This window comes from Spermophilus citellus (assembly GCF_964194105.1).
Source record: "Spermophilus citellus genome assembly, chromosome: 5".
Lineage (NCBI taxonomy): Eukaryota > Metazoa > Chordata > Mammalia > Rodentia > Sciuridae > Spermophilus > Spermophilus citellus.
The window spans coordinates 117646791-117672801 of NC_138186.1; the positions used below are offsets into that span (position 1 = coordinate 117646791).

The 26011-nt window shown below is 37.3% G+C and overlaps 1 protein-coding gene across 3 annotated transcripts in view; it reads right to left on the reverse strand.

The window, feature by feature from the left end:
- Window positions 1-439: 439 nt before the first annotated feature.
- The window catches only part of METTL24 (methyltransferase like 24), a 93886-nt gene continuing 68314 nt past the window's right edge, over window positions 440-26011 (reverse strand). For 2 of the 3 annotated variants that reach the window (XM_081294025.1, XM_081294026.1), the window contains one exon: window positions 440-1683. In XM_081294025.1, the coding sequence (XP_081150151.1) occupies window positions 1369-1683 (315 nt within the window). In that variant the 3' untranslated portion in view covers window positions 440-1368. The remainder of the gene's footprint in view (window positions 1684-26011) is intronic. The other variant, XM_081294024.1, reaches the window with a different exon arrangement.

Here is a 26011-nt window from a genome sequence, read left to right on the forward strand (position 1 = left end):
CAAATTATACTTCTTTAAGCTGCTCCTCTCAATCCAACAACTTTTATTAGTGTACTGTGAGTTTCAAATCAAAACTTCATTTATACCTTTAAAAATAGTCACAATTAATTCAGAAGTTCTGTTCTCTTTTGAACTCAAGTTAGATCGTTCTATTCTATGTTGGTTCTCACTTGAGGAATGGTATTTTCAAATTGTTGCAATAAAGAAAAATCCAACCAGGGAATCTGGAGGCAGAAGCAAGTGAAAACCTGCAAGAAGGAAAAACCATGGCAATATTCAGTGTTCTACTTCCCCCTGCCAATTTTTTGAACAAACAATATACATAAGAGTTTTCACACCCTCTCAGGATGTTAAATAAAAAGCCAAAAAAACACCTAATTTATAATAAGGCAATAATTTGGTTTATTTTTATACTACCACTTTATTCAAAAGAGAATTTTTAAAAATCATTCATAGGAGAGTCTGTTCCTGCATATAGGAATAATGGAGATTATATGAACAATAGAGAGCCTACATTCTCTACTTAATTTTTAAAAATGTAAAAAAGTTTAGAAACACTGAAACAGTATAATACCATTCTAGGAAAAATAGACTACAGCCTACAGTCTTATAAATAATGCCACTGGCAATAAAGAAAAATGTACTTTACACTCAAGGTAGTGTATTTAAAAAAAGATTTGACAGTATAGGCAAGTCTGTGGGGAGGGGCAGTCATGTCCATAGACGGAAGAGTTTTCTACATATTATAAATTTTGTAGGAAGCAAAAGGAATTTGAAATTGAAAATCTTGATCAAAGCCCTTGATGGTCTATTTTTTTTAAACTCAGTGACAGAAGTTAATGCATCTGATTCCAAGAAACCAGAATCAGTGGTTCTTATAAAGCCACAACAAGCCTCAGCAAAGGCTGAGAAACAATGATTGAAATCTAGCAGGTTGCAAAGAATATGATTGATTAGGTCAACAAAGGAAACCTTGAAAGAAGTGAGTCAAAGTCACTTTTAAACATTGGACAATAAACTTAAGAATTCTCATCATCAACCTACTAAAAATGGAAAATTTACATAATTTCATTTTAATGTTGGTGAACTCATGGGCTATAGATACATGATGATTCTTGGGAATGAGTGGGGGATTACACTCTGTCAAAGGCAAAGAGCCTGAGTTTAAGCAAACTTGTCCATTCCTTCAACTGTGCCCTTATCATTCGCCAAACACCAGGGTACATGCACTGCACAGACAATACCACAATCCCTGTCTCCAGCAGGTAAAGGGTCAGTGGGAGGCTGGTTGGGCAAATCTGAGATTAGAAGCACAGACATGCTCCATTTTGCAAATATTTCCTTGGATTCTGGATGAGGTCCTGCATCCTATTTCCATCTTGTATTCACCCAACTCAGAGTGTAACAGCTACTAGCATTGAAAATGTCTTTCTTCAGAAATAGCTGAGGTTTAGATAAATGCTTATAACTGTAAAAAAGCCTGAAATCCTTCCGTTCTAACTCTTTGAGGAGGCTGTACCAGAATCGAACGACGCTGCTGTCACTGCCGCTGACCTCAAACCCAGGCCAGTGGAGATGAATCTCAAAGATGAGCTGTCCAATCTGTTCAAGGACATCTTCCAGAATAAGATTTTCCAAAACTTTCCATTCTGCACTTTCCAGATCTGCCTTGAGAACATCAATCTGTAGTTAAACAATGAGATGAGATTAAAAGATTTGGAAATTACTATGAAATATATCATTTTCCTATCAGGAGTCTCACATCATAACCCCCTCCCCAGGTAGCAGAATTTTTAAAATTTTAGAGTTAAAGGTCATTTTCAAGGGGACATGATGCTACCAAGATGCCAGGTGGAACTCATAATGGACCCTCTTGCTTTCTGTCCAATGCAATTGGCTACCCAGGAAGAAACTGGATCATGTGTATCATGGAGCTTCTCCCCACAGCCTGTCCAAGAAACACAGCCAAGTCCTGACAGAATGATGGCCATGGGAGGGACTGACTGAGGGCCACTGCCTGCAGAGACCATCTCAAGCATTGTCCCCCTCCAACTTCATCAGGACTGGAAATCAAGGAAAAGATTTCCAAATTCTGAATATTGGACATATAGAAAAATTATTATCCCATGAAGTCTTTATTTCTAAATGCCAATATAGCATCCTTTTTAAAAAAAATCCTCTGCCTATTTACTGAATACCAGTTTATATCACAGGTAAAATGGAGTACAGCAAGAAGTTAGGATGGGAGAGAAATATTTTGCCATTAATCAAGTTATAAAAATTAGCTCCTTTCTGCTGGCTTTGCAAACAATCCATTAGAATAATGGACCTCTCAATACCTTATAAAAGCAGGACTGGGGGTGTGGCTCAGTGATAGAGCACTTGCCTAGCATACACAAAATCCTGGGTTCACTCCCCAGCACCAAAGTATTCAAAAAAAAAAAAAGCAATAAAATTATTTATATGTGCCTGACACCAATCTAACTGCTTCCCTTTGTGATATCCATTTAATTATATCTTAACTGTGCTGCAAAGGTAATCCTATCAGGATCCCTAATTAACATCTGGGAAATCAGACTCAGTGAGTAACCCATCCCAGTCACACAGCTGGAGATGCAGTGGTGAAATTTAACCACCATGTTGCCTCCCCTCTGCCCCCAAACCACAAGGGGAAAAATGGTAACTCAAAATCCCAAAGAGGTTTTAGGTTTGGAAAGTGAGATGCTATTTATGGAGAATGAATATATGGGTCAGCAAGTAGCGTTTTGTTATCAGTATCACTGCTTGACATTTGCAAAGCACTTTTCAAGGGGATCATTTTACCACACAAAGGAAAGCTGGCAGCATTCAGAAACAAGTTGGGACAGTTGAAATGGAGGGAATCATGCAAAGGAACTACGGCTGTAGTCCCAAGAGGTGACAGCAGAACCATAAATAGCCTTTCAGGAAGCTGCAGACTGAAATCACTAGTCATTGTCCTGTCCCATGGAAGTGAAAATATCTTTGCTGGTTTAGGATGGCTAAACCCCAAGACGGATCCTGCCCAGCCTCTCCTCTCTCTCAGTACATGTCTATTGGATAAGTTTCTCATGTGAGGCTGAAAAGTGAGGCTCCCGATGCCATGGAAACATTCCTTGTGTGACTTCAGAGTTGGGGACAGGAGAAGGTACGCAGAACTAACATATAATTACTCCAAGAAAATGGGCTTTGCCTAGTGACCTGGGACCTGCAGGCAAAGGCTTCAGCTTCTTGCTTTGGACAGTACCTCCTGGTCCACCAAGAAAAGAACAATGGTAAGATCCCAAGAATCCCCAGAGAGCTTACTGGGGATTCTTAGGACCTTAAAACAGTTTGGGGGCAAATGGTTTCAAAATCAAAGAGAAAAGATAAAAAAAAAAAAGAAAAACCTATTTGTCAAAGTAACTGAGCAAGGGCAGGTACCGTGGGAACATACACCAGGCTAATTAATTCTTGAAAATTAGACACAAAGGAATTAATTCATCCCTTTTTTTTTCCATCTCTGCTGCCCTGGCACTTCCATGGCTTTGTTTAATTTTGGCAGTTTTCACCAGAATATTCCTGGATGAAGAGTAATTAAACTGCCTAAAGAAATATTTAATCAAAGTTTCACAAAGTGTTCTAATTGGTACAGAATATATCCAAAATTCAAAATTCAGCATTTGTTATATCAATCCACAGAACCAAGAATTTCTTTGGTTCCTTACAGATTTATTTTCGACATTGTTTTCTGTGAGTTTGCATCTGATGAATGTCATCAATAAATCAGAGTGTTAAAGGACAGAGTAAAGTTAATCAACTTACCTTAGTTAATCAACTTAAAATTGACCTAAAAACTATTCTAGTAAGGTATAGGGGAATATTCTTTCTAGATTTTTTCCAAACATTTTAAAAATAAAACCAGCAATCAGAAGTTATGAATAACTAGAGAGAAATCAAATTAATAGACTAAACTATAGCAAATATAAACTTTCTTTAGAAATCCAATTTTATTTACAAAAATGCAAATCTATTTTAAAAGGCACTTTTTGTGCTTTCAATAATGACAATATCCCCACCCTGTTTGATCCCAGTGACCAAAAATTCCCACTTCAGTCAGAATTGTCCAGGTTGATCTACAACACTCAGCCTAGGGGTGGTACAACCCTGAGGCTCACCTAAGCTCTCCCCTGTCCTCCCCTGAGATCACAGCCACCCAAAATGCATTGAATAAAACATTCCTCTCTCCTTCTGTGCTTTTTCTATTTCTTGCATTTCAGAATGTCCCATTACCATTACTATTTTGCAAATGTAATTTCCATTATTACTGCATAATGCATCCAATATTATTGTTATTATAAAGCACTAAACATTTCTGAATAAGATATGCCACTTTTAAGATTCTAATATGAGCTTCCAACAATTAGGGCACTAAAAAAATCATGCAAATGATTGTATTGGAATAATCAAGTGCCAATCCTAATACAGTTAGATTAGATTAAATCAGGTTTCTAGAGAAAAACAACCAAGTGTTAAAAATCCTTATAAATTCTGGAATAAGTGAAGACATATTTTGGATAGAAGGGGCTCAGACAACTTATTTGATGTTAGAGGGGTTTTATTTCCAAGATATTAAAGGGGTTCTCCTATCTTCCTTATACCTGAAATAGCCAATAAATTGCCTTTCACAAAACTTTTTGAAGAAATGAGAATTTTAATTTTAACTGGATTAAGATGTGATTGGCAGATTTCCTTTGGGCACAAGGTTTTCCCTGTGATCATGCACCCAGATTTGCAGATGAGATGAAAAGGGAGGAAGGGGGATGGGTGTTTGAGAGAGTACCACAGCCTCGGTGGTTTAAACAACAGAAACATTCTGTCTCCTAGTTGTAAAGACCAGAAGCCCAAGGTCAAATGTCAATAGGGTTGCTTCATTTTGAGAGTCCTGGGAAAGAAACTGTTTATGCCTCTCTCCTAGCTTTGGGAGGTTTGCTGCTAATCCTTAGCATTCCTGGGCTTCTGTGTCACCTGAGCTCTGCTTTCATCTTTATATAGTATTTTCTATGTGTCCATTTCTATGTCCAAATGGCCCCTTTGTATAAAGACATCAGCCATCTTGGAGTGAGCCCACCCTACTCCACTATGACTTCTTAACCAAGCACATCTATAACAACCTTATTTAAATAAGGTCATATTCTGAGGTACGGGGGGCTCGGACTTCAACATATTCATTTTGTGGAGACATAATTCAACCCATAACAATGTTCAAGGCAGCTATCTCAGTGGGCCTTTCCAAAGCAATACGTGTTCAGGAGCCAATTCCCAGAGCCAATGCTGGAAAAGCTGCCCTACTAAAGAGATCCAAGGACTGACAACTCTCTGAGGCAATCATGGTATCACCCCGCCAGTCCCTACATCAGCCAACACTGAAAATTACAACTTTGCTAAGTACCTAACCCAGAGCAAGTCAACAAGCCTCCAAAGCCAACTGACACTCCTGTTGTGAAAGCCCTGTACTTCATTCTTTGCTTCCTCCTCAGCCACACAGCCCGATGCAGCAGCTACAGCCTATCTTTGGCACTTTCCCATTCCCTACATGCATCCCTCTTGTCCCTCTGGAACCCCTTCAAGCACTCAACATCTTCCCATATTCAGCTCCTCACCAAAGACTTTCCCTCTTGAATAGGGCTGTCCCAAAGGACAGGCAAATTTTGTTACGTGTTGGCTGGCTTCCAAGAGTACAAAACGGAGCTGCACCACCTTTTTTGAACTAGGGATTGAACCCAGAGGCGCTTAACCACTGAGCCACATCCCCAGCCCTTTTTTATATTTTACTTAGAGACAGGACCTCCCTGAGTTGTTTAGGGCCTCATTGTGTTGCTGAAGCTAGCTTTGAACTCATAATCTTCCTGCTTCAGCCTCTGGAGCTGCTGGGATTACAGATGTGCACCACCATGACTGGCCACCTTTCTTTCTTTCTTTCTTTTTTTTTTTTTTTTAGAGAGAGAGAGAGAATTTTATTAATATTTATTTTTCAGTTTTCAGTGGACACAACATCTTTATTTCATTTTTATGTGGTGCTGAGGATCGAACTCAGCACCCCATGCATACCAGGCGAGCTCAATACCGTTTGAGCCACATCCCCAGCCCCACCTTTCTTTTTTTAAAAAATCTTTAATGGTACATTCTGTACATAATAGTGGGATCCACTGTGATATATTCATACATGCACATAAAATAATTTGGTCAATTTCATTGCCTAGTATCTTGCCTTTCCTTCTCCTCCTTCCTTCCCTGACCCCCATACTTTACTAAAATCCATACGATTACCACCCACCATCAACTCCCCCTACTTTTTTTTTTTTGCTTTTTTCTATCTTCCATACATAAGATAAAAATAAAACTCTTGACTTTATGAGTCTGGCTGATTTCATTTAACATGATGTCTTCCGGTTCCACACATATTTCTATGAATGACACAATTGTGTTCTTCCTATAGCTTAGTAAAACTCCACTGTGTATATATACCACATTTCCTTTATCTGCTCATCCACTGACAGACACCTAGGCTGGTTCCATAATACAGCAATTGTGAATTGTACTGCTACAAACATGGGTATGTATGTATTTACTATAGAGTGATAACTTTAATTCTTTAGGATAAATACTGAGGAGTGGTATAGTTACATCATATGGTGGTTCCATTCCTCATCCTTCAAGGGACCTCCGTGCAGATTTCCATAGTGGTTGTACTAATACACAATCCTACCAAGAGTGTATAATTAAGTGCTTCTTTTCCCCATTTCCTCACCAGTGTTTATTATTATTTGAATTCTTGATGATGCCGAAATATCTTTCTAAGTAAGGCCTAGTATGGAAGTCATGCGGCATCACTTCCACAGCATTCTCTTGATCAAAGCAAACCACAAAACCATCCCAGAAAAAAGGGAAGGCAAAATAGAGTCCATTGAGGAGAGGAGTGGCATAATTGGGTGAGAGTTGTTCATGGCCACATTTGCAGGCAATTAGTCCCAGTGATTCAAAGTTATATTTCTTCATACAAATCCAAAAATGATCTAGAGTATCACAGGAGACATAACCCTCTCCTAGGCACATGCAATATTTAGGAAAAATAAATAATAAAGCCCTTATTCATCAGAATATTATTAAAGAAGGGACTATTAGATTTGGACTTCCTTGGAAGTTGACAGAGTCCCTAATGGATTAGGATCAGTAATTAAGAAAATATTAACAAAGGCAACTGAAGTACAGTAAGTCTTAGATATTATATTGGCTACTGTGGTGCTATAACAAAACACTGCAGACTTTGATGACTTAGCAGAAATTTCCTACAGTTATGGAGGCTGGGAGTCTAAAGTCAAGGTGTCAGCAGGTTTGTTTTCTCCCCATGACTTGCAGATGACTGTCTTGTCACCATGGCCTTTCCTCTATGTGCAAACTCCTGGCATGTCTTCCTTTTCTTATAAAGCCTTTGGATTAGGGGTTATGATCTCACTTAAGCTTATTACCTCCTTAAATGCCCTACCTCCAGATAGAGTCAAACTGAGTGTTGTGGTTTCAACCTATGATTTGGGGAGGGACACAATTCAGTTCCTAACAGACACAAAACAGGTACTGTTGCTATACTTTATTTTGAGGCAATCACTATGTTCACAAAGAATTGTAAAATACATCCCCAATACTGTTATGGCAGCCTGAAATTTATTCTCTGTGGTTTATGGCCAACTAGGGTTCTAGGTAGTAAAAGTGTAAGAAGCCAACAAATTAGTTGGGGGGAGTCACAGAGACTGTAGGAAATGTTATTTTATAAAGATGGTCACATAATTATCTCCTGTCTCACATGCTTTCCTACACCTGCTTGAGAGATGAGGTTAAGTTTCCCTCCCCAGGACCAACTTTATGGCCCTGAAACCAGGGATCAGTCACACAGGACCCTGCATGCAGAAGGGCTTTTTTTTTTTTTTTTTTTTTTTTTTTTTTTTTTGTGGTACTGAGGATTGAACCCAGGGCCTTTTGCATGTGAGGCAAACACTCTACCAACTGAGCTATATGAGCAAGCTCCATGTTTGCTTCAATGCTCTGTTGTCACTGTCTTGAAATTCTTAATTAGCTTTGAACAAGGAAACCCTCATTTTCATTTTACATTGGGCCCCACTAATTATGTAGTTGGTCCTCTTGGATCTTGATGGGTCCAGGTGTTTGGCTGCCCAAGAGTTTGCCATGCTCTGAGCAAGTCCCAACTGGCCTTTGAAAAGAGACCACCTGAAGAGGCCTGAGTCCATATGAAGAGAGCAACCCCTGGCTACATGAGAGACTCTGAGCCAAAATCACCCAGCAGAGCCATTCCCAAAATTCTGTTCCATATAAACTATGACAGATAATAAAATAATCAATAGTTGTTTTGTTTTTTTTGATGGGGTCTAGCCATATTACCCAGGTTGGCCTTTGTGATCCTCCTGCCTCAGACACCCAAGTAGCTGGGATTATGAGTGTGCAGCCTCACACCTTGCTTGTTATTTTAAAAGTTAAATTTTGGGGCTGATTCATTATGTAGTAATAAATAATTACAACAGAAACCAATTTCAATTTATGCAAATCTTTTTTTTTAAAGGTAGAAGTTGGGGCTTGGGTTGTGGCTCAGCGGTAGAGCGCTTGCCTAGCATGTATGAGGCCCTGGGTTCGATCCTCGGCACCACATAAAAATAAATAAAATTAAGGTATTGTGTTCAACTACAACTAAAAAATAAATATTAAAAAAATAAATTAATTAAATAAAAGGTAGAAGTTATTTAGATTGTGCCAAATACTACATATTCCAAGGCTGTGGTTTCTAGAAATTAACATATTTAACCAAACATATTTTCTTATAAGATAAATTGTAATAATTCTAAAATTAAACTTATAAATAAGCAAAAATAAAAAGAATTTAAAGACCTATAATCCAGAGTTCAAAGTGTTCACTCCTGAACTCCAAAGAATTTTTCTTTGCCATAAACACACATCACACATGCCCCCCACCACACACAATACAGATTGCAATATGCACAAGCATAACTGAAACACATATTTTTATAAAATTGGAATTAACTGTTTTCTGAGCTATATCCTAGACTCAACTCTACTTTTTAATGTAATAGATAATGAATATATGTTCATGTCAATAAGTTTTTACCTAAAATATCTTTTCAAACAGAGTCCCACAGAACTTTCACAAGAATTTCATAGAGGTAGTGAGGGGCCTTAGCAAGGGTATAGGTGGTGGGTGAGATTCAGATCTTCACTCCAATTCACTAAGAGCAGTTCCCCCTCTATTTCTTCTATATATTTTGAATTCCTCAAAAAATTCTTTTGGGAAAAGAGCTTTCCTATTTTGTTTCTTAAGTTTGAAAGCTTCCATCTATAATAGATGATGTTGCAAACTGATATAATCAATAAATTGCATCTAAGTCTTTGAACAAGTTCTACTATTTTCTTAGCAATAAATAAATCCCCAGAAGTAGAATAGGTTGTTCAGAGGACAGATACCGTTTATAACTTTTTACTAACCTGTAGCCCCTTCCTGTCCCTGCACTTGAGACATTGAGGACAGACCAGGTTGCATTAAGTATGAAAGCCCTGAATCACATGAAGCTCTTCCACTTGTCAGCAGACAGGTTAACACTCAGTTCATTTTTTTAACCCTCAAGCCATGTGACATTCCGAAACATCTTAAACCCACCTCTGCCTTTATGTCTCAATGATTCAGTAGGTCACACACACACAATACTCTTTTTAAAAAGTGCAGAAAAACAAATCAATTTTAACTAAATACATGTAAAATTGCCTTTATGGAATTTGTTATTTAAATCATTTTAATAAAATATTTTAACCCATTATTCAACATGAAATATTTAAAAGGATATAGATTTTTTTTTTCACCTGGAAAATGCATATTACAACTTAAAACTGGCTATTACCATGATTATAAGGAACTAATCATTATGTTAATCAAAATCCCTAGTTAAGAGCTAAACCTACATAAGTAACATCAATGAACTGTCCATATGAACTGTCCATCTTTTTGATTATCTGGCTAAGAAAAAGGGCATTTCCATCCAGGCTTTACCTGACCTGCAAACCCTGTTGAATAAGTTCTACTATATCAACTGTCCATATTTGGGGCCAGAATTATACACTAGAAGGCATTTACTTATGTACTTTACCTTTCATGAAAGGAAGTATGGAAACTGAGTTTTGCAATTGAGCTCATATTTTTAAAAATATTGTTTATTTTATTCATAATCTAGTTATTCATGTATATTTTAAAATATTAAATTATCATCAGTTACCTACCATCCCAACAAATCAAGCTATATTCATTCTCTATTTTCTTTACAGTTTGGGTCCATATTCAAACATAAGTTAAAAGTAATTGTATCAATACTTCTTCCCACTTTTTAGTTTAATTAAGAAAAGCAGTTATCTAATGATAAAGTAGTGCAAATCTAAGTTTTTATATATCAAGTCTAGTTAAAGGAAGATATATCTGCACCTGCAAAACTGGGAGCTACATGCATTAGAAAAGGGATCTTGTTGCAGAAAAAAAATAGAACAAATTAATCTATTTTAAATGAACAAAAGGATCAAAAGTCTCTTTGAGAGTTTTAAACTCTGAACACACTGAATCATGTTTAATTAACACTGTCAACTGGCAAATATGTAATATCACAAAGTTTCTGCTATCAGTAGGGAACAGAATGAGGTCTGCTCTGCACATTATGAGAAGCACACAGGGTCACTCTAAGATAATGTGAGACCAATTTTAAACTAATAATGAAATAAAATTTTTTTTATGAAGTAATCAGCTCACAGAAATGACCTCTGCAGGGAGCAACACTCTGGAAATGAATTTAAAAGGAAATAAGGGAAACATTTACAACCAAAGATCTACTTTATTTTTTCCCCCAGATATTATCTAGCTTGACCAAAGAATTCAACCTGAGAGCTAGGTTGTAGCTCAGTGGTAGAGCTCTTGCCCAAGCACGTGTGAGGCACTGGGTGTGATTCTTAACATCATATATAAATAAATAAAATAAAGGTCCATCGACAACTTAAAAAAAAAAAAGTCAACCTGAGACTGCTGAGCAAGAAACTCTGGGCTGTGTGACATGACACAGAGAGTAGTCCTAGAAATCTAAGTCAGGGACAAGTAATGGGAGAGCTGATGACAAGTCAAAATATCATCAGTCAGCAGGGCTATTGTTGACATGCACCAGCAAGGAGCCAAGCAGCACAAGCTTTGGGCAGGGTTACTGTTGCAGCCAGGGACCTGGCCAAAGAAAGAGTCAGGCAGAAAAGCAGAGGCAGAACCAAGGACAGAGCCAGGCAACGGTGTTTATATTTTTCTATCCCACCTTCTGGGCAGAGATGGGACATAAAACATATATATTTATAGAAATGAACATACAGAACGTAAAAGGAAATGAGGGGGAAATAATTTAAAAAGACTTTTCTTGGCCAGATATCCAGCTTGACCAAATGATCCAAGTTAGGGCTAAATTAATAGATCTACAGACAAATAAATACTCAAGTGAGCCACCAAATAAAATGCTCTTCAGAAATACTCTCTTGGCCTTGGGAGGTCTATAGCGGTTTTCTAACCAACTACTTTCTTAGTTAAGATGCCATCACATCAGCATGTTTCCTAAGCATGTGGCCAAAGTTTCAGTGACGCTTGTAGTCCCTGGAACTGTGTACAAAAATGTGTTTTTGTACGTGAGCGCTTTTATAAGAAAAGTGTGGTGGCTGAGGGCCTTGTCTCTGGAGCACAACTTCCCCACCAAAGGGCCTTAAACAGGTTGTTTAGCCTCTCAGTGACTCAGAGGAAAACAACAGAACCTGTATTGTAGGGTCATTTTGAAAGTAAACAAGAAATGTGAGTAAAGCACAACATGTACGTGGCAGAGTGAGGGCTCTATCAGTGTTAGCTGTATTTTTGCCAATTTTCTATGAGGTCTATAATAAAAAAAATTAAAGAGTACCTGATTTAAACTAATATCAAAATATGCCTTGTTTGCATCACAGCAGCTGCATTTTAGGAGATAGTTCAGATGTGAAATTAAAACTTGGCACAGGAAATATACAGACATAATCAAACATGATAGCCAAAAGCCATCTGTATATAGCATATTGGCAGGTGAAACTGGAACAGTTCACTTAACTGCATTTTCATCTGAAAAGAGGCAAAAGAGGTCCATTACCTGAGTCTTAGACTGGGCTACAAGCTTCATGAGAGTTGGTCATTTATTTTTGAATCCCTATATGCTAGCACATTGCCAGGTAATTTGCAGATGCTCAAAAATATTTGATATATGGGTGGATGTGTAAAAGGATGCATGGAGAAACAGACAGGGTAGATGGATGACTGGTGATGGACAGAAAAGTGGAGGATTAAATGGACCTCTTGGATTCTAGGTTATGGAAGGACTTTGTGAACATCTGGTCCAATTTCCTCATTTTGCAGATGATGCAAAATGATAAGTTCAAGATCACAAAGTACTTATTGATAGGGATTCCACATCTCAAACATAACTCCTTTGCTCTGAGTTTTATTCCCTCTCCCTCCCTTTCCTCCCCCACCTCCCGCATACACATGCAGCTTTACAGTAAATCTACAATTCTAAGCCCCATTCTCTTTGGAACTTAAGGACTGGCCAGGTGGTTACTTTAAGGATAAATATACTACTTTAGAAAGAAGCACATTTCCTGTCTTCTCCAATATCTCTGCCAATAATCTCTTTGCACCAGAAACACAGAGAAAAGCACAATCTGTTGTTTTCCAAATTTATTTCTGATCAATACCAGTTTGTACATTAATAAAAATTCAAATGCCATAAAATTGCACTGAGAAATTCATTTTATAAAATGGGAAAAATAGCAATATATACCATTGTTTAGTTTAAAGGCAAATATAGCATAGCAGAGCTGTTGTTTGCCCACGCATTCATATTCTTCCTTCTTCCTCAATAACAAAACCATAACTGACCATAATGCTGTTCAGTTAAAACACTGTTTTCTAGTCTTTCTAGGCTGTGTGGCCCTGTGACTAAAATCAGATAAGATATAAGTAAAAGTGTCATGGGGGATTTCCAGGATGTTTTCTTGAAAGAAAAGGCTGTACTTAATGCTTCTCCTACCTCTTTACTTGGAGTAAGGATGTCATAACTGGAACTCCAAGAACACTATTGGGCCACTAGGAAAAGGATGACAGGATAATACCTTAAGGGTGAAAAGGGGGAGAACTAGATGGAGCGTAGGTCCTTGATATGGAATCTCCATGTAAGATAGGTATAAATGGCTTCCAGACTTCTTTTATGCAAGAGGGAGATGGTTTAAGCTACTTCTATTTTTTTTTTTCACATGCAACTCAACCTAATCTTGTGTACATTTAACACATTCTAGTATTCTCAGCTACTTATTAAGAATGGTGCCTCCTATTGGAAAAGTTACTCAGAGTTTAAAACTTCTGTGAGGAAGTGTTGAGTGGCAGAGCAATAGACCACCAATCAGTGTCTACTGAGAGTTACAGGTCCAAACTAGAGGTTCACTGTTCTTTTCAGTACTTCTGAATTAGTAACTTTCTAATCCTGGGATACCCACTCTTCCTCTAGATTCCCTACATATTTCCTTCTTGCCTCCTCCAGCTTTGCTCCAGAACCCCAGAAATTTGTTTCTTTTTTTGTTTGTTTGCTTTTTTTTTTTTTTTTTGGTCCCTTTCCTCTACTGATTTCCCTTGGATGTTCATGAGATCCCATCCTCCACCCCACACTTCTTTTCCTTTTTCCTCTCTAGCTTCCACAAATGAGAGAAAACATATGACCTTTGACAATTCATTTTCCAGAGTTCCCATGACCTCCACACTACACTCTCCCTCCTCTCCTATCTAGAAATTCACTATGCATCACAAACCAGGTTGCAAAATCATGCTTGGTCAGTTCCATTAGTCTGAAAACTCTATTCTATATATATATATGAAATTCTAGGATACAATTAAGACGCCAGATACTGATTTATTGTGACCAGCCAATGGATTCTACATGTCTGTATATTTTTGATGAAAGCACATATATTTTTTCACCTTTGAAGTGACCAAGATTTTATCAGGACTTCAAGTGAAACAATAAAATAATCACATTCTTAGTTTCAAAATGCTCCTAAAAGAATAATCACTTTAGATAATTTTGCAAACCATCACAAATGTTGCTTCCTTCCTTCCTTTCTTTCTTTCTTTCTTTCTTTATTTATTGGTACTGGGGTTCAAACCCAGGGCCTCAGACAGGCTAAGCACACATTCTAAGATTAATTTTTTATATCTAACTCATATCTGAGTCTCTAGCACATTTATTTGTATGGAACACATGTGTATTCACTATACATCACAAACCAGGTTGCAAAATCATGGTTGGTCAGTTCCGTTAGTCTGAAAACTCTAAGCTACATCCCAGACCTTCATTTGAGACAATTTTAAGTTGAAAGGGAAAAGTCTTTCATCAGCAATTTAACTTGTAATTTGAGCATATTTAGATTTTGTGGAGTTTGAAACTTATTTAATTTGAAGGGGTCTTAGTTTTGAAAGAAGAAATACAAAATTATAATTACAATTACTATAGAATTAAGTGCAGGTCTTGGAAGGGGCCTGTGGCCCATGCATGTGTGAGGCCCTAAAACCTGAGTTTTATCAACTTCGTAGTAAAGTCACTTTTGCATATAATGTATATATAGATACATATAAATATACATACACACAAGACTCAGCCCAAGAGAAAAGAAAGGATTAAGTGAAAATGAACTAAGGGAAAAAATCCTGCAAGAAAAAATTCAGGGCTGGGCCTGTGGCTCTGTGGCAGAGCACTTGCCTAGCATATGTGAGGCACTGGGTTAGATACTTAGCACCATATAAAAAATAAATAAAATTAAGGCATGCTGATCATCTACTGTTTATAAAAAAAGAAAAAAAGAAAGAAAAGAAAAACATTCAGCCAGTAGGAGTTTTTAACTTCCTGTTAAATTTATGTAGCAATTGGAATGGGAGGTAATTTATACACAAAAAGATCAATACCGCAAGATACACATAGGTTCCATACAAACAAATGTGCTAGAGACTCAGATATGAGTTAGATATAAAAAATTCATCTTAGTAAAAATGTTTAGACAATGATTTTCAGAAATAACCACTCGTTGGCTCTCAGTGGGTATTGTTTAAAAGTTTTGATGTACCATCCCTCAGAACATATCTTGTATCTACTGGTAATGACAAAACTAACAGCTAACTTTAGTAAAGCACTTGTGAGTGCCCAGCCAAGCTGTGTGTTTAACACTTTACAAAGAATGCCTCAATGAATCCTCAAACAAGCAAATGAAATAGGCACTTTTGTTACACAGCTTGTGAGAGAGAAAACCAAGACCAATTCCAAGCAGTTTCCAGAGAAACCTGAGATTCGGAGAGGTTAAAGTCAAAAGTTACTCAGAGGCAGAGTCAGGATTCTTAATAAGGTCTGACTATAAAAAGGTGTTCTCACATCCTCACAATATTAAAGGAAAAAAGCATGAACAACCTTGTTAATGGTTTCTGCCTTTCTGGTTCCTTTTGCAAAAACCACATACAGGAGAAAAGCAAACATGAAGTAGTTATAAATTTAATAAGTCCTTGTTGAGCTTTTAATGTGTGTGTGGTCCACTTGGGGGCAGAAGGCAACAATCAGGCCTGACTTCAGACATTGAGTACACACTGTCAGGTTTTTTTGTTTTGTTTTGTTTTTTAATCTTTAGAACTTGACCTCCTGTTCCATGTACGTTTTCTACATTTATGGCATTGTCATTTATATTAATTTCATAGTCTCTCCATGGCATGATATGGGGCTGGGACATTTTCTTTGTTACTTGTTTTATAAAGTTCCATATAAATTTATGTGATTACATAATGAGAAAGTCACCATTTTCATCTATAGATGCTGGAATAACTGCTGCAAAGTCCCTGTTCCTGCTACAGAAGGTTTCCTCCACTAATTCACCCCCTACTCACACACACACACACACACACACACACACACACACAAATTGTTATTCCCTTCGATTCCTAAATTTAGGTTCAAGTCCAATTGAAAGGGACCAGGTCCTCAGCCAACTGTATATCATGTGTTACATTGTTAAAAAGAAAAATAATCACTCACATACAAAGAGACTATTACATGACATCCCAACCCACCCCAGAAAGAGATACCAATTTGGGAAGGTAAACATTTGGTAATTATTAAAAATTAGGAAAGTACAAAAGGCTCTGAGAAGAAGAAAAAAAATGTTACAAATCCCTGTCCTAAAATAATTGAGATCAAATAGTACATATAACTCTGCAATCTCTTTCTGGTGAGTTTTGCTGTTGTTTTCTTTAAAAGGTCATCTGTTTAATGCTCACAAACAATTCTGTTATATTTCAGGCAAAGATCATTTCAACATCATTAACTTGTGTAATTTCTAGAAACATCCACAAAGAGCCTGAGTTTCTCATAAATGCAATTTAGTAGGCTGCCCTGGGACTTTCTGATCCCCTAGTAGTGAAGATGCACCTATACATTTTAACTACATAGGATCTCATGACAACATGAGAGCTGACCTTCCTGGAAAATATGATTATCATTGTATTTTCATCCTAATCTGAATTTAGCAAAAAAGTTTTTAATTTTCTCATGTTTCATAACATCCACTGCTTCACACTTGGCAATCTTTGAATTGTACAAGCAGGAAAGACTGCAAATTCAAAGGGAAGGAAGAGACACATTGAGCAGTTTGATGTTAAGAGCCCCATTCGTCTGCCAAAGGGGAGACAAAAGAAGATGTGAAGGAGGAAGAGAGGAAAAGAAGTGTTCTACAGGACTTCAGATTATGTTATGTCCTCTCTTACTCCCTAAAACCTTTCTTAGTTTTCAGTCCTGCAATAAGAAAACCAGTAGGAGGGCTGCCTAACAGTTAAAGTAAAGGGATACTTTGACCACTTTGTTTGATTTGAGCTGACGTGGAAGTTTTGGCAAAAGTTCATCCTTTTGAAAATGATCCAGAAATATCCTCTTCGAACTGAATCAAAGAGATCAATATATATATATATATATATATATATATATATATATATATATATAATGGATTTTTTTTTTAAAAAAGTATGTATGTTGGCCCAGAACAGAGGAAGGGGAAGTAATCATCGTTCGTTGTTTTATGGGTTGTCAGCCAAGGACTTTGTCAACTGGTCTAATTTCAGTGGTCCTGGTGGCTCTATAATTTTTTTAATTGAAAGTCCCCAGGATTCTCTATCCTTTTGTTCATCTTCCTTTGTTAGAAGAATTGCTGGTGCCTGGAGGCATCAGTCCTGAGGCAAGGCAATGTTACTGGAGCTGGAGGAGTTTTCCAAATGGCATTTTATCAATGGAAATGAGGGTAGAAGGCAGCTTCCCCAGTGTGCAGACACCATCTATGGAGCTTAGCAGCCAGGTCCTTTGTTGACCTGTCGCCATGAACTTCCCTAAATAAAAGGTATGCTCTGTATTTCAGGCAGTGGGTGATTTCAGACAGATATGTTTCAGGCACCAAGGAAAGCTCATGTTAAATAGAATGGGAACTGTCACATTCAAGCCTAGGAGCTTCTTTCCTGGATACCATAATAACATTTGAAGTTCCTGGACTGTCAAATCTCTAATAAGACATTATGCTAGCTACCAAAGGTCCTCATTCCAGTGTTTTCCATAAATGTCTTAAAGGAGACAAATGTATTCTTATCACTGTGCCTTACACGAGGGGAGAGAAAACAGCTCCGTGTTGGTTCTTGTAAAGTGTGGTTTCCAAATATGATTATTTAACTGCACTAACAGGACATTTAACCAATAAATTCATGCTGTAGACAGCTTCCTCATATTCTCCCTTAAGAGCATACATTTTCAATTCGTTGTTTCCAGAAAAAAACTGAGTGTGATGAACTAGCTACATCAATTGTGAGCTTTTTGATCTATGTGCTGAAAATGTTCATCCCAATATGTATTTGAACTTGAAGAACAATTCTCAGGAAAGGTTCAACAAAAGCATGTTTTTAGTCCATGTGAAAAACTTACACAGTCATCATTTCAAAGAAAAACCAATTCTCAGTCATCTATGGATTGATTCCCAAACCCACATTCAAAAGCAGTTATAAGTAAGTGCACAGTTCATAGCTAAATATTTTTCAGAGTTATCTACAACTTATATGAACAGGATCCCTGGAGGAAGATGATGAATTGCTGATAGTACAAAAACAGCTTTCATTGTTTCTGATGAATGTGATATATGTCTGTTTTCTCCATAGACCAAAAAAAAAATTTCTTAATAGCAAGCCCCATAGAGATTTTTAAGTGTTTTAGTAATGAATATTTTAAATGAATTACTAAATAGAGCTTTTAAGTATTTTGTGCTGTAGCTTTAATTTTATGGCATTAGGATTTGATTTCTCTCTTTTTCAGAAACATATTTGTTCCTATCAAAGTTGTTTGTAAAAATATAATTAAAAGAGAAATCTCAGGCCTGGCCACATTTTAAATTTCGATACCTATTGATAGATCTAATAGCTAATGCTAAAATGTCAAGCCTGATTGATCAACGCTGACTGTGATCAATCTTTTTAATGTTTGTTCACCCAATATTTTTAATGAACTAGGTCCACTCTCTCAAGAGATCTCAAGATCTCAACCTTGAATTGTCCCCCCTCCTGCAATACTTATAGAATTATCTGTTTAATTTAAATTCTCATTATTTAAGTGTCTTGCTTTAAAAACTTTGCCGGCTCCCAGAGGCTACATAATGAAATCCAGATCCCGTTCTAGGGCTCACCAGCCCAACCTTCCTTCCTTGCCTCGTGTCCTTTCTCCTTCCACATTCACCATTTGTACCAACCATGCTGAATTTTTTTTACCTCACTCAGAATCCACCATTCTCTTTCTCACCTCTATGCCCTGCATCTACTATTTTCCCTCCCTTCTTCTACCTTAAATAAATTCCTATTCAACTACCAAGAGCCACTGAAATATCACCTCCCCTGTGGTCTGTACTTGAACCCTCCAAGAAAAACAAACTGCTCCTGTTCTGCTTCTCTGTAGGGGCACTGAGCACACTATTATAGAATTCTTGTGCAAGTGCTCATCTCCCCCTATAGACCCTGGTGTATCTGAGGGCCAGGACCCTTTGGCATTGACTGCCTGTCTTTGATTGAGTTCCCGACTGGCAGGAGACCTTCAAGAAGTGTGTATAACACTAAATCATTTTAAATCTTATCCTGCAAAAACAAACAATAACCCAAATCCAGTCTCTTTTTCATCCATAGCAGGGAGTAAGAAATACTTGATAGTCATTAGTGCATGCAAGCATTCCCAACCTCTGGCTGGTCAGTTCAGTGAAAGCATGCCTGATTTCTGCAGCTGGTATTTCCACAGCATCAGCCAAAATGCAAAGAAGGCAAACTACGTCCAAGTGTTTCTCCTTTCCACCTTCCTCTATATTCCTCTTCCAACTCTTGTGACTTCACCCCCACAGCATTCACCTTAAGATGTCCTCTTGGCCAAAATTTCTTATTATAGCATGTGCACCAAGACATATATAAAAATTTCTTCCTTTCCACCTTGCACAATGTCCATCCCCATAGCCAAGTATCATAAGACACCTACATGAGACATCAATAAGATTACATGATTTAAGTAGTTGTTATTTGGGCTAGCTCAACCTCATAGAGAGGAGAGTATTTTTCAAATATTACTAATTAATCTACCAGTAGAAAAAAACTGAAGAGATATTCTCATTGGGAGACCTTATGGACATTTCTTTGGTTTTCTGGGTCACAAGATGCCACCAGCCCCAAGGTGTTGAAAACATTGTGTCAATAACCAGAACCCTCGTTTGTGAAAGGTTGTCAACTCCTGGCCTGTCTTCAGGACTTCCCAGTGTACCCTCATTAAGGGATCAGTGCTCTGAAAGTCACAATCACTGTCTCATTGTGAGTGGATATACATCAAGTATATACACTGTCTGCAATATATATACTACATTGCCAGACCCACAGAAAATGTCACTAAAAGACAAATAGAATTTGGGCAAGAAAAACAGGTAGGAAAAAAAGGTTGAGAACAGTATAGCAAATGAGAAAGAATCAGAATATTGGGGGAACCACCTAGAAAATTCCATGCCCAAATAGATGGCACTTGCACAAAAAGCTTACTGAAAGAATCAGAAGTGCACCCACTCCATCATTTTTTCTTTAAAACGTTCCTCGTCTAAAGCTGAATGCCCTGTACCATATTAGCTTAACAAACAGGGGCAGAATTTGCAAAAAGATTGAGTGGGTCAGAAAACTTCAAGTATTTTTCTTCATGAATTTATGAAACCCTCCAAATGGCTGGAAATGTCTCTGTTCTACACTCACTTCTCACGATATAGTTTCTGTCCTCAATTTGATCTTATTTTCAGGGAAGCCATTCCCTCTAATGGCCACACATGCTGAGATCAAAGGATGGAGAGGCTGACACATACAAGACTAACATTACCGAGAGAAGAGTTAGAAAGGGCTCAGACTCCATTATATAAAAGAATAATTTCAAGAAATAAAAAAACCATTTTCAGAGGAAGCTGAAACCAAAAATAGGAGCAACCTTAAACTTCATTTTAGGAGCTTGAGGAATGTTATACCCTCCTTGTGGTTGCCTAGGAGACAGGATCCATTTATCCTTTGCTGTCCAATAATTTCTTAGAAATTGCTATCCTATATTATATCTATGGTTGTTAAATTCATTCTAAATGGGAAAACTCTTCAAAGAGTGCAGTTTAAGTTATAGTAGAAGAATCTTTGTCAGGAAAATCTTATGGAAAGCTAAACCTCAGTTAATATTTTTTGCTGTCCCAATAAATTCACATTCTTCTACTCGGATAGGATTTTCTTACCCATAATATCTTATTCTTCATTTTGATTCTTGGATGTGTGAAATTTATAAATAAGTGAATTCATCTTGACTAAAATAATTTCTCTTAGCACTTCAAAAAAAAACATAAGTAGGAATATTCTAGTCTGAACTAAAGTATAGAAAATTATTCTGCCTTTCCTATAAACATTCAAGAAAGGATATTGTTGATAACAGAATGTGTAGGAAGCTGAAAGAGTGATGTTTGGCTGTCTTCATACGATAAATTTTCTTCAGATTTTGTCTGCTATAAACCCAATCCAGAGAGAGAAAATATGGGTATCTGTCATGGGCAGGCATATTGGAAGTGCCATCAACAGTGTGTGTATGTGTGTGTGTGTGTGTGTGTGTGTGTGTGTGTGTGTGTGTGTATGTGTGTGTGTGAGAGAGAGAGAGAGATGTTTAAAAACAACACTACTTGTTGAATTTCTTATCCTTTTTACTTCCGGTAATTCTTTCAGGCCAAGGTAATTATTTCACAGGCATGCTGAGTCCTTCCTTTCCGGTTCCTTCGTGTTAATTGAATAAAGGGCAGTCTGAGAGCCAACTCTCCAGCAGGTGGAATATTCCTTCTGCTTATGTTCCTTGCTAATGCTTTTGGCTTCTCTATACCTTATCATTTTTTACAAGCTAGAAGATGCTGAACTTTATCTCTGCACATTCCTTTTTGAAACAGTTTGTGCTAAAATTTAGATGGGGGAAGAAACTGAGCAAGAAGCTAAAGAGGGAGTCAGATGATTTGGCAATCACCTATTTTAGTTTTCTGTGAAATTTTAAGAGCCTGGCCAGAGTATGCCTGAGACCAGAGACTCTGACTCAAATTCGTGCCCTCTAGTAGGACATCTGTAAATCTTAATGAACAAGAATTGAACAAGAAGAAGAGAATTCCTATTTGTCATAGTGAACACTTTCTTGGGCACTGTGGAAATTAAATAGATGTTAAAACATTTTTTTTTCCTGCAAGTCCATTTTAAGGGAGCTGAATTATAACATGACAGATTCATGTATGAAATCTTGTATTAAAAAAATGAAAACAGGGAACACCTTCAAATCAGTGCATATCCAGTTCTGTCTCCCACAGTTAACTTCTACGCCATAAGAGTGAAGCTCATAATGATGCTACAAGATTGTCAAATATCTTACTTTGCTCACTCTATTTTATTCATAAGGGCCTATTTAGGTTCCTATAAATGCTGTATCAAGGTTTTTGAACACAGAAGTGGATTGCTGGTACAAATAAAGCTCTCGAACAAGATCTTATTAAGTTTTAAACTGATTTTTAAGTTTTAAATGCAATGTGCATTTGTTGTCTTTGAGAATATTCCTTTGCAACATATGTTAAGAATAAAGGGCTGGAGTTGTAGCTTAGTGGTAGAACATTTGCCTTGCAAGTGTGAGGCACTGGGTTTGATCCTAGCACCACATAAAAACAAATAAAGGCATTAAGTCTGTATATAATTAACAAAAATTAAAAAAATAGAAAAGTCAGTAACTTATGAGACATTAGGTAAAATTAAAAAGTAGTACATATGTATGCTACTTTTTAATTGTACCTAAAATTAAAATTAAGAGGAGGCTGACCAGCTGATCAACTCTAGCCCTTCTATTCTTAACATATGTTGCAAAGGAATATTCTCAAAGACAACAAATGTACATTGCATTTAAAACTTAAAATTCAGTTTAAAACTCAATAAGATCTTGTTGAAGAGCTTTATTTGTACATATGTGTGCTAAGCATAGAAAGTGATAGGAATGCTGATTAAAACACCGAAGTAGTTACTAAACATCAAATACACATGAGATATGTGTGTCACTCAATATTCATGAGGTCACCAATTGGCCACCATGGGTGACATCCATTCTAGCCCCACTGATAAAATCCATAGCTGTTCATAGTCAAATTGGTGAGCTCACAGCTGTGACCAGAGCACTCATCCCTGCATCTCTCCAGTTGGGCATCCTTGATCTATACCTTAACTCTGGTCCTGCTCGCCACACAGGCTTAAGAGAAGAAGAGGGAAGGGAGAAGAGAAAGCTGAGGGAGAGAGGGAGGGACAGAAAGGCTGACCAGCTGATCAGGATTCAGGCAGTGTCTTCCTTACTTTCTGTCTGTACTTACCCCAGCTTCCTCCCCTTACTTCCCACTGTGTTTTTTTTAATTGATTCAATAAACCATGTGATTCAAGCATCTTAACTTGTGATCCATGACCTCTGGGATAGCTTACCTCATAGTATATGTGAGGCTATTGCATCAAGGTAATTTCCCACATGACAAAACTCATCAGTGTTTCATAAGCCTTCATGCTGACAGCTAATTGCCTGCCTCCAAGAGCCAATAGAAGGAAAATAAATGATAAGTGGCAGCCAATTATTAATAAGAAAACCTGAAGTAGTCAATACTGCCTAGTTCTGTGGCTTGGTTGCATGACTTTAAGTTGCATACACAAATAATCATGTTTTCTCTTAGTGAAATTATACTAGCTCAAATTGTTAAATTACCAACATTAGTATTTCATGATATTCCACAAATAAGGTAGTGGTTTAGAAAGAGGACTATGATCTCAGGATGCTCAGCCAACTGGACAAGTTTCACTGCCATTATTTTTAAAAGATTCTCATTAATAGTGTGAAGCATTCATTTCAAAGCATCTAATATTTATTTACCATATATTTCACATGTGTCAGGCACTATGCTGTGTGCTGTAGTGGAGAAAAAAGATGAATATGACAAAGTTACTATCCTTGCAATTTCAGAGTGTGTGGCCTAGATACATAGTATATCAAATAGATTGTTAACACAGTATATCACAGAGCTCTCTACAAGGAGGAAAGAAACTAGCTAACTTCCATGAAATATATGCACAAAAAGTTTTATGGGAATTCAAGGAAGTAATCAATAACATCTATTGAAGAATCCCAGTAAGGTAAAATGGTGCAAACTCTCTTGAGGGTAATTTAACAATGCATATGATCATCCCTTAACAATGCATATGAAAAGTTTATACTAGTCAAAAACTTGAAACACTCCATATATACAATTAGGGAATGGTTAAATAAATCATGATACAGATATGTATATGTATGTATGTTACACATATGTATATATGTATGTATATACATAATTCTCTGCTTCTTGTATATATATATATATATATATATATATATATATATATATCATAGGGGGGGAAAGTTGGTAAGGAGAGACTATGTATACTAATAGCGCCTATTATGGTTTGAATGTGGGGTGTCTCCCAAAAGCTCATGTATGAGACAATGCAAGAAGGTTTGGAGGAGAAATGACCAGGTTATGAGAGCCTTAATCCACTCCGTGGATTGATTCCCTGATGAGATTAACTGAGTGGTAACTGAAGGAAGGTAGAGTGTGACTGGAGGAGGTGGTCATTGGGGGAGTGCCTTTGGGGTATATATTTGTTGAGTCTTTCTCTGCTTCTTGATCATCATGTGAGTTGCTTTCCTCTGCCACACTCTTCTGCCATGAAGTTCAGCCTCACCTTGAGCCCTAAGGAATGGAGCCTGCTGTCTGTGGACTGAGACCTCTGAAACCATGAGCCCCCAAATAAACTTTTCCTCCTCTACAATTGTTCCTGTCCAGTCCTTTAGTCACAGCAGTGAAAAGGCTGATGGAAACAGCACCTATCCAGTGGTAGAGTTATTGGTGACTTTAATTTTAACCATTTTACTTTCTGTGCTCCCTACTATCTAAATATTCTACAGTGAACATATGTCATCTATGAAATAAAAATTAAACTCAATGCTTTTGAGAAAGACTCTGTGGAAGAGATAGCATTTGGGAAAGGACTTGAAAGATGAGTGATGTTTTTTTCACTTGTTTAAGTACAGAGAAAATATTAGAGCTAATAACAAATGTGATTAAAGCTAATGGGATGAAAGTGTTTAGGCAAGTTATAAGTAAAACCATCCAGTTAGGTTAGAGCATAGGATATCTGCAGGAAAATAGTGGGAAATGTGCAGGTAGAAAGATTGGATTCAGACCTTGCACTTCAAAGCAGAAGTTCATGTTAAACACAGTAGATAGCACAGGAGGGGAACAAAAAAGACAAGTGAGCAACAAAGCCTCCTGGATTTGGTCAGATGAGTTAAATAATCTAGAATATTCCTTAGTACTTAGTTCATACAGTGAAAAGTCTTGAACTGTTGCTACATAAAATATCTTCAAATATATCAACACCACCTAAATTACTTCATAATACTATACTCAGCAGGTCTGTGTAGCTTCGAGGACTTATGCCCAAGAAAGGCACATGGAATGAAATTATAACAGTTCTACCAAGGCCATGAAATAGGTGACCTACTTGAAACACACACTCATTCTGCCCATGGTTGTCACTGCAGAAAAATTGATTCCAAGTATATCAACAGGATGTCTGGACATCAGATTCACACTGATACTGTCGTAAATACTTCCAAAATCCGATCCAGAATATTGACCTCCTTCAACATTTTCTTGAGTAAATAGTTGACCTACTAGAAGCTACTTACTATCACTAAGAAAGTAAGAGCAATAAAATATACAGAATCATTCATACTATAGTGCTCCATCCCCAGAATTTGAATGTTGTCCTTAAAACAATTAGAATCAACGTAACCCAATAACTATTTGATAAATAGCTTCCATCTGGAGAGCAATTGGCCCTGTGCTAGGTTCTTTATAGTTCTCTGTTTTTAGTACCCACCCCGCAATAGTCTTGCATGGAAAGTAATTATCCCAATTTTATAGAAAACATCGAATGTGGTTTACGGGGCTTAATTCACAGTCTATTCACACAACTACCAGGTTTGTAGCACTGGTATTCAGGTCACTTGAGTTGATAGCCAGCAGCTCTTCCACTGGGCACCATGGACCAACATTTACTATCTGTCCCCAAACCAGCATCCTGAAAATGTCATCAACCTTTTCTTTCCTGTGCCAATAGTATCAAGACCAGAGCCACTGTGAGAAACCCCAGGGCTCATTT